The sequence below is a fragment of the Bactrocera latifrons genome, unplaced genomic scaffold, assembly GCF_001853355.1.
Source record: "Bactrocera latifrons isolate USDA-ARS-PBARC rearing strain unplaced genomic scaffold, ASM185335v1 scaffold_16, whole genome shotgun sequence".
In the NCBI taxonomy this organism is placed as follows: Eukaryota; Metazoa; Arthropoda; class Insecta; order Diptera; family Tephritidae; genus Bactrocera; species Bactrocera latifrons.
In genome coordinates, this window is record NW_017535074.1 from 2,446,589 (window position 1) to 2,456,990 (window position 10,402).

Sequence of the window (10,402 nt, forward strand, 5' to 3'; positions counted from 1 at the left end):
GGTATACTGAAAGGTATTTATAAATATTTTCGCGACTCGCAAGGTTGCTACAAGCGCAAGAGAGTATACAGCACCAACAACAGCAAAGAAAGAAATCACATTCTGGTTAAACGGTGCTTCGGTGAGCTGACTTGGGCTTGCCGCTGCTGCTGCAGCCAGCAGGCAACGGACAATAGACAATTTCAGTTGAGTTCAGTTGCTTTTCGGCTTTCAGTGAGTGCGTTTGGTTTTAGTGAATTTTGAGTGAGTCGGCTTGGCCTGGGTATTTTTTTTTTTGGTGAAACGTTGTCGTGGTCATCGCCAGGCGCTATCGTTATTTAGTTCGTTTGCTTGCTCTCATTGAATTTCTGTGAGCGTCGAAACCGTAGCAGCCGCAATAGTGATTGTATTTAATTTATGTTATAGTGTTGTTGTTGTAAGTGTGTGCCCTCGAAAATTTTGAAAGCTACAGCCACAGCAACAGAAGAAATCAACGTGGTTGTCGCTGACGACGTAACCACCAAACAGTAACATCATCATCATTGTGTTTATTTGTGGATTGAGCTGCTGCAGCAGCAGCATCGAATATCTCACCACTTCGCACCAGCCAAGCGTGGATTTCACATAAGTGCAAACATACAAAAACAAATATACAAAGCAAACTAAATACGTACGTAGTCGTAAAGCAGCAACAGTGGACGGTGTCAAATTTTGTGTTTTTATTTCAATTTACTTTTTGTGGACATAGAGTTGCCGTTGCAATAACTCCGTAAGGCTGCCTTTTTTAATATTTGTATGGTTTCGCAACTGTCGTCGTCGTCGTTGTTGTTGAGACCGTCGCCATCACTCTGACTTTTTCGAAGCCTATCAAGTCGTCTACGTCTATCTATCTCATATACTACATACGTGTACGTAGGCCGCGCGCAACCATAGCCATTCATTCCACTATACCACAAGGTGTGGGGAAATCGATCGATTACGTAGCTTTGCATATGTATAACGTGAGTGTGTGTGTTTATAAAGTGATTGGAAACAAAGTAGAAACAAAAAATAAATAAAAAAAATTAAGTGAAATAATTGCCTTTTTATTTTGTGTGTTTCAATGTGCTGCTAAGCACTGAAAACTAATTGTGAAAACGGCAAAACAAAGAAACTACAAAGAATTATTGAAAAGGCGAAAATACACTATTATACACCATTAAAAAAAAACAAGCAAAAACTTAAAATAGCTAGAAACATTTTTTTACGGCATGGAAAAATCAACAGATTCTGCTACAACGCCACCGTCGCCGTCGCCATCAAGTGCTGTTGTCGGCGGAGCATCCTCCGCAACGAGGACGACAGCGTCACCATCTCCACATGATGGGGTTGCAAATCATTGTGATGGCAGCAATACCACCTTGTCCAGCTATATGATGCCACCACCCACAGCGCGGCCAACAAATAACATCAGTAATAAAAATGCAAGTATAGGGTGTGGTTCAACATCAACATTATCAATGTCATCAGAAACTAGATTAACAACAGAGCATGTGGATACAACAGCAGCTACCAACGCGACTAGTTCTCCAAAAGCTCACACTATAGTTGCTGCCTCCACCTCCACGAGTAACGCATCGTCGTCGTCCTCACCAGCCGCATCAACCACCACTACAAATAGTAATGGTTCTGTAACATCCTCAATAGCTGCCGCCATGGCGAGACATAACGCCTTCATACTACCCTCGCGCACAATGCCTATGAGTGGCTCACTTGCCGCCACCACATTGCAGCACACAAGTTCGCCGCATGCTTTACAGCTACCCCACATCAACTTGAATATAAATACGACGACCGGTGGTAACTTTGGTGTGACGGTGGACCCACAAATCTCAGTGGAAAACTTAAAAAAAATAATTTCTAAGAAACTTAAAGTGGCCAAGGATCGCATTTGCTTGTTGCATCGTGAAAAGTGAGTAAACTGAATTATTTGAAATATTAATGCATATATTTTTTTACTTTTACTATTTTTTTAATTGGTAGGCAGTTACATATGCATTGTATGATGTGTGTGAGTTAAGCAGTTATACTTTCTTGAGCTCAGTTTTGGTGGACTCCATTTTTTTTTTTACTTTTGTCTTTATATTATCCTGCACTCCAGCATTCAAACATGTTGCTAATTATAAATATTTATCCAAGTGTGTTGTGTGGAAAAATCTAAGAGTTAGTACAAAGTTGATTACTGCCTCCAACAGCCATAAGCACTTTTGATTCTCCACGAAGCCTAAGCAAATAGCGCAAACCAATAAACGTTTTCTTGGCGGCAGCATGCGTTGGTATGGTAAATGAAATGGCCGCATTGCAGGCCACCGTTCTCTGTGTGCTGCGCATTGTTCATGGCAAAGCTTGTACAGACAGTCGCTCATAGTACGAACTACATGATTCCCTTTTGACAATTGAAGTAGGCTGCCTGCTCAACAGCCGTTTAAAAAGCAACCTCTACAGCAGCAACGTATCTGTGCTTCCATGTAGCCACATACATATATATGTACATAGAGACATCCAATTTTTGTGTTGTAATAGCTCCCAACCAGGCTGCTCTTTGTTATGCTTTGTGATTGTCGTTGCCATACATACTTCCATACATATAAACATATTTATGTACACGCGTTTAGTACTTGTATGCCATGTTCATTTGTTTGCTGCCACTGCTGCTGCTGTTATGCTTTGCTGCCTCTCCAAAGTGCTCCGCTGCTCCGCGTTATGTTGCTGCCTGCCTGGTGGTAACTACGCAACATGATGCGGCATACAGTGTTATTTTATGACACTACCATCCAGTTTTGCTCTTTAATACTTTTCCACTCCTCCCTCAGTTGTGCGCACTTGTATACATGTTTGCATGTGCAGCCTGTGTTTATGTCTGGTGGTGTAGTAGGAGGTTGTTTTACAGCGCTATTGAGTTTTAAAGAACGAGAGAAGTTGTTGAAGAAGTTGAAAATGTTTAAGTGGCAGCAAAGCGGGTATTAAAGCGTGTAAACCTTTTGGACATTGATTTTCGTATGCATTTAAGGCTAAGTGAGGATTTTAGTGGTGGTGGTGCAGCAGGTGATAAAAATCTCTATGTGATTATAACTACGTATGTACATACATACATACATATATTGAATGTATGTTGATGAACGAATTTAGTTACTGTCCATGAGTTGGGGTTTCTTTTATTACAAAAACTGTACGCATTGCATAAATATACACACACCAAAGTTTGAGGTTATGAAAATTTAAGAAAAAATAAATACATAAAAAATATATGATTTCATTATATTATAGCTAAGTAATGTACATACATATATAGGTATAATTTATGTGTATATAGCTTGAAAATAATAATATACATGCAAAAAATCTATGGTGAAACTATTTATTATTGCTCTTAAATATATGTATGTATGTATACCCTGAACCAATTATATTAAATTTGCTGCTGATGGAAACTTTTCTATTTGACAAGATATCTTCACGAAATTCGCCTTGGATTATTGCCCAAGTCAGCGGTACCATCTGCGATTAAATTGTTCAAATGGCACCACTGTAGCGTATAGCTGCCATACAAACCGAACGTTTAAAATCAAGTTCTTTATATATTTTTTTTTATATTTTAATAAAACTTAATTTTAATAACAATTGGCTATTAATTTAATTTCATCACTTCCGACGATGCACAGTCGATTGCTGTTAGTTTTATGTCACTACTAATAGTCGCAAAAATTAAAAAAATGTATAATTTCTGTTTTATGACTTTCATTTAATTTTTGTTCCACGATTTGACGTGACAATCTATTTCGATAAGAAGCTCGCGAAGTTTCTTCCTTGATAGTAACCCTAACCGCAACTAAATCATAACATGAGCGCGTGTTAGTTCAGGGTGCTATTAGTATGGTGCCTGTTATTCTAGTAAGTTAAACTTTTATATAACCAGACATAATTCAGTTGTGTTAATAACTGTCACTTTACAACTTTCACTACGATTAAATCTATGAAATATACATTTTCTGAATTTGATTGACTTCGTTAAGCAGTAATTGTAGCAGTTTGGAAACAAAAACCGCCATGATACTACAAAAAAAAAGAGAATTTGAACCACTCATCATTAGTGGTGCGCTCAGCACGTATTATACTTAAGGTGACAGCACTAATCCACTATATAGCAACATTTTGTCATTGGTCTAATCTCATCGAAATCAGAAGAGGGGAATGAAAACAGATTAAACTCTCCCCTGAACAGGATTGTAATAAATGCTACAACAATATACACGAACAGTTAAATTCAATTCACAGAAAAGGTAGCAATTTCACTTCCTTATAAAAACTACAATTAAGAAAAAACTCACACTTTTGCGAAATCCTCCAACGAATATTGGTATTATTATTTTTTATTTATAATCGAAGTTGTAAATTCGATATAAACATCAATATTATATAAAATGGTGAAAATTAATATGAAAATAGATTATGCTTCTTCTTCCTATCAACGCTTCTCTATAACTATATGTATTATTACCATTCACTCGCTAGTGCAATTGAAACGTACGACAAATATTTGCGCGTGAGTATGTGTGTGCCAAGCAAATACCACACTTGTACTCATAAATTCACCTACTAATACAAATGTACCAACGGTACAATTGCATGTGTACACACCTATCTATTTAGGAAATCTCCAAATCTTTGTGCAAAACGAAAAAGAAAGTAAAAAACCAACCGAAGGCAAAGCAAAAAGTCACAGTATTGCATAACTTATATTCTAAGACAACAGGAATTGCAACAATAACAACAACAACTGCAGGCCACTACATTATTATCATCATTATCGCCATAAAAATATCAAAGTAAATATAAAGTCGAGCAGCGCAGTGAGCGCACACGAAGCAGCAAGCGAACACATACCGCTAAATGAAAATGACAAGATTGCTTGAAGCTGCAGCGTAAACAAGTAAATAGACCGACCAAGCAACAGCAGAGCGCACAGCAAGTGCCGGCAAAATTCGTAAATTACGCTGGGACCGAAAGTGGGGACTTCGGCTGCTGCAAAAACGGCTGGTCGGTCGGTCGGTCGGCTGAAATAGGCAAATTGGCAAAACGGGTGTTTTCGTATATATATGCGTGTGTGTGTGACTTTGAGTTTGTATGCACTCGGGCGCGATCGTATGTACTTTGCCTACTATTTGATTCTGTGTGTCTGTAGCTATTTGTAGCGTCGCCTATTCGCTTGGTTATTGTCGGCTATTTGGTGTACTAGCGCTCACATACTCGTACGTATGTGTGTATGTATGAATATACATATGTATGCTTGTAGGTATGTGCATACAAACTTTGCTTTGTTCGTTTCGCTTTCGCTGTCGTCGCATTCTGCTGCGCCCACCATATCGCCCCATCGCTGGCGTCATAGTGCGCCCATTATACGAGCAATTCAATAAGCATATTAGCAATTGCAACTGTAATTACATTGCATTTAACTGCACAATACGACTACTACTACTAACACGACAGCACAGCACTAGAAAAAACCCCACGCCCTGCTGCAGCTAACAACGCGCTGTGGACGGTCCGGCACCGGCAAATAAGGCTAAAGTTCTGTGTTCTCGCGTCATTTTTTATTCATTCATTCTTTGTGTTTGCGTTTTGATAGGCTTGTTTTTTGCAATTCACTTTTTCCTTCTACATTCTATAAGCAATTTATTTGCTTTTTGCTGCTGCTGTTGTTGTTGTTTTTGCGATCTATTGTTGTTATTGATTGTGCATTTGCAGTATTTGTCCACTGCATTGAAATGCATTCTCGGTCGCGCAAGTTCAAGTAAAGTGCAAGGAAAAAAGTTAATGAAGATACTAGCTTGGCGATCGTGTGCTCATAAAAAGTGCTGTAGTAAGTATGTTTTTCATCAATTAAGTTTCAGCTCTAAGCAAGTTACTAGTAATTGAAATACTAAGAGAACTTTGAGTTGAAAAGTATGCAGGTCCCGTCATTCTAGATGTCTAGAAACTATGCTGGAACTTAATGTATTCGCAAAAATCAGAAGTGGTATAATTTAGAAATATGAGAGCCGCATTATAAATGAGGCTCGACTACCAGAAGATTCAGCTATAACTTATACAGACTCCTGGCGCCCTCGCTGCCATGAAACCGACTCATCATGCATTTCTTCCCTATGGTTTAACCCCGTAGAGACAATTCGTTTCGTAGACCTACTGTTAGATGACTTACATGGTAATTAGCAAACTTCTTACCATTTCAAACAGGTTCGCCGAAACAGCAGCACTGCGACTTTTAAAATCCCGATCAACTCTGGTAACGTAGAGCCGGCTGTTGTGATAATTGCACCCATTTCTAATCACCACTTTACATACTTTATAAAATCAATGAAGTTAACATCATTTTCCTTATGGTCCGACTCAGGCGAAACAGCACATTTCCTGGGCGTCCGTTACATGATTTCGCTGAGGTTAAACTTAAGCCTTGTTATCCAAATAATTGCTATAACAACAACTATAATATTAAACAGCAACATAACAAGAATTGTTCCTAACACATATCACATACGTTCTTCATAGAAAGAGTTCTAATATAACATTAATCACCTCTAGACAAACCTACCTAATCTTACTCATCAACCATCTCTGTCCTTATGATCTGACTCTGACGCGACAATTCGCTTTCTGGACCTAAAGTCAGATGACTTTAATAATAATTATCCTACCTTTCTTCCATACAACTCAGCTTATTATTGTAGCGGTAGAATTCTGCCGAGTTGACAGTCCTTGGCCGTATAAAAATCGGAGTTCGTTCCACTTATGTACACCAGAACGGTTTACTCGGCTTGTGCCCTAAGATAGCGTCCCTTATTTCCTGCCTTGATAGAAAAGTTGTATTCAGTATTAAAGTACCGAAATTGATATATTATATTTTCTGACTTTGTAATACATCTAATATGTATATTTCAAAAAAAATATACAGAGTTGGACCTTGCCAATTATTGGCGCCATTATAAGTTTTCCTTGGCATTCTCAAATGTTTAAATTATTGCACAGCTAATTGAACGAAACGCTTACATCAAAACATTTATGAAATTAACCAGAAATAATAATATGCTATGCCTCATATAATCTTTCAGGAAACCTTGTGTCTTTTTAGGCACGTTCTACACAGTTGTAAATTCTTCCGTAAAGCACAGCATAGCTTTTTCAAAGGTTGCCTTTAATTTTCGTAAAGATTCTTCCTGTTTACATCAATTAAATGCATCGTTAGAGCATTCTCACATCGTGTATATACTCAATTTCATTTGCTGCGATGCTCTGATTCTGCGTCGCACCGTTGCCGCCATTTGCGTCATGGTGACCGGGGAGTCAGCGTAAGCACCTTCAAATGATAAGAACATGTAGTTTTCTCTAACACACACACACACACACACACAAAGAGTTTCATACACAATTTCGTGCGCCTAAACTCTCTGTTGCTCTCTCACGCCGGCGCGCTTGGAAGCGCTCGTATTACAATTGCCTAAAGGCTTTGTGGCTTTTCTTGGCGTACATTTTTTGTTTTTTTTTTCGCTTTTAACTTTTTATCTTTCTGTAGAAAAGGCTGTGTGTTACGGTGCCTGCCGTGTGCAATTACATACATATGAACATTGCTCTGTTTAGCGCCTAATGTTGCTGCAGCAGCTGCGCTTTTTTGGGTGTCTGCCACACGCCGGCGAATTTTTGCGGTGTATTTTTGGATTGCCCAAGCGCATATCTCTTAAAGTTTTTCTTTTTCTCGTATTGTTGTTGTTGCTGTATGTTTTGCATATCTGCTTTTCTTTGTTATTGAGTTAGTTGTGGTTGATTGCTGTTGCTGTTGCTGCTTGGCAGCTGATAGTGTGCACTTCTGGCTCTCGAGATATTTTTTTGCAATCTCTACGCTTTGCTGATGGGCAATGGTCCAATGTGTCTATATGCATGTATGTGTGTTTGTTTGTTGTATGCTGCTGCTGCTGCTGCTGCTGCTGTTGGCGCTGGGTGTTGCTGTTCTCGTCAAATTTCCAGCCACATGCAAGTCATATACTACCAAATGAGTTGAGACATACAACATACATGTTTGTATATATGAGCTGCGTGCATGAAGATAGATATATGTACATACATATGTATGTATATACGTGTATGTATGTATGTTTGTGTGCTGGTTTGCTGTGGCTTCATAGGCATGCAAGCAACGATTTCCTTTGTTTCCAATCAACAACGGGTTTACTACTAGCTAGAGTAGTGCCAGTCAGCCAGCCAGCCAGCCAAGCGTCGCTTATCTTTTTTACTATTGATATCAACATCTATGACTGAGGGCAGATACGATATGTGCGTACAACAGCAAATGCTTCCGTTTGCCTAGCAGCGGCACATACATACATACATATTTACTTGCTGCTGTCGCTATGCATATACTACGCACGGTGGTTAAGTATTAGGTACATACGTAGATATGTATGTGGCTACACATGTGTGAATTTATGGTCCAAGAATAGCCATTTTTAGTATACTAAATCTGTGTGCACACGGCTGCCAACACACAGACATATCTACCTACATACATACATATGTACATACATATATGATATGATATGTATATAGTCGCGTCATTTAGTCAGTTCGTTAGGCGTGTAAGTCAGGTGTATATACAGTAGCTCAACTCACACACACACACACATATACACATGCAGTCCACTTGTTTACTCTATGTGGCAGCTGAAAATTTACACTTTCCGTTACATACTTACATACATGTAAACATACAAGCAAGTGCACACAATTTCGCCCAAAAATCATTATACATATACATATCCACCTTTCAGCCCATTCTCAATCGCTACTTTGTATGTGAACGACACTCCTTCGTTGCCTGGTTACAGCATTCTGTGCGCTTATATTCGCATACTTGCAACACGCTGTTGCTGCACACTGTCTCGTCGCTCAATTATATTGCCTCAAAACTATTATTATTTCTTGGCACATATGCTCCGCTATATACATACATATAGACATAACTGTATATAGCCGTCTAATTGCATCTTTTGCTCTCCAAAAAAGCAAATACATATATCCGAAGAGTCTTACATAACCTGCAATTATTGAGTGCATTATACACAATATAATAGTATTTGAAGCAAGCGCAATGACTTGTATAGATTGTAGGTATAAATATGTATGTACATTTTTTGTGGCTAAAATTTTGAAAAGTTTTTCAAGTTTACCTTTTGCGCTTTTTTGATTTCCCTTCTCCATTTTCGATGCTTTATTCAAACGCACATACATACCTATACGCAATTGAGCCACAAAAATGATAGCAAATGTTAGTTTTTTGTTTGTTTTATTTTCCTGTTCATATTCATTTAATGATTTTTTCTTGTTTTTTATCTTTTATGACACTCCATTTCATTTCGTTTAACCCATTATTAGAGCGTTACTTATTTACACACATTTTGTTGAGTTACCCCTAAAAAGTGAATGTGTGTGGAGAGACGTTAGGCTATATATTAATAGGTACTTGTGTATACATACTATATCTACATATTTTTATATATAAATGTATATATGCACATATCATTACCTTTCTAACTTTATTTGTATAGAACTACCCAGCTAGCACTGAAAGCAAGATTTTGTAAATGTTTGAGAAAATTATTACTACAGCGTGCTCCATCAGAGTCAAACTGATTGTTAGGGGATTACATACAGTTAGACTTTTCAAAAAAATCAACTTTCTTTATTTAGTTTTTTTAAGGTTAATATTCAAGAATATACACAGAAAATTTCATATCGTTCCAGTGAATATTTTCGCAGTTAGTCGCAAATTTGAAAAGGCGTTGCAGAGTGCTTGGCAGTACAAGGCCAAACTTTAAACGCGTTTTTTCAAGGTGGATAACCAACATTACTCCAAAATGGCTAAACCGCTTAGCCTCAAATTTAAACACAAGCTTCTTAGATATATTTTTTTTAGTAACTAAACGAAGATTTTTTCTCACCGAATACTTTTTAACAATTTAAATTTTGGTCAAATAACATCATGAATTCATGAATAATTTGTAGATTTTTTTCGCACCAGAATCGACAGTTTTATTTTTTTTGCGACCACTTAGATGAAAACGGGTATCGTCGGAGATGATTTTTCTAAAAAAGCGTCTTCAAGTTGTTCCAAGACAAAATCAGCATTATACGGATGAAAGCCCAAACATTTTCTCGAAATCGGACATTTTGTGGTTTGAGGCAATCCCAACTCTTGAGAACGGGTTGAATCGACAAATTGCGATCTTCAGAAACATTTGTCTGAAAGGTAGTGATATTTTCACTACTACGAACGGTTCTTTTTTTATTTTAACGACAAATTTAATTTGTTTATACATTTTTTTTAAGAATTTTTTTG

At 37.8% G+C, this 10,402-nt stretch overlaps 1 protein-coding gene across 1 annotated transcript in view; it reads left to right on the plus strand.

The window, feature by feature from the left end:
* Positions 1-422: 422 nt before the first annotated feature.
* LOC108966375 (probable RNA methyltransferase bin3) overlaps positions 423-10,402 on the plus strand; it is a gene marked incomplete at both ends in the record, with an annotated part of 33,637 nt that continues 23,657 nt past the window's right edge. Inside the window, 1 exon segment of the mRNA XM_018929233.1 lies at positions 423-1,930. Within this exon segment, the coding sequence (XP_018784778.1) occupies positions 1,230-1,930 (701 nt within the window).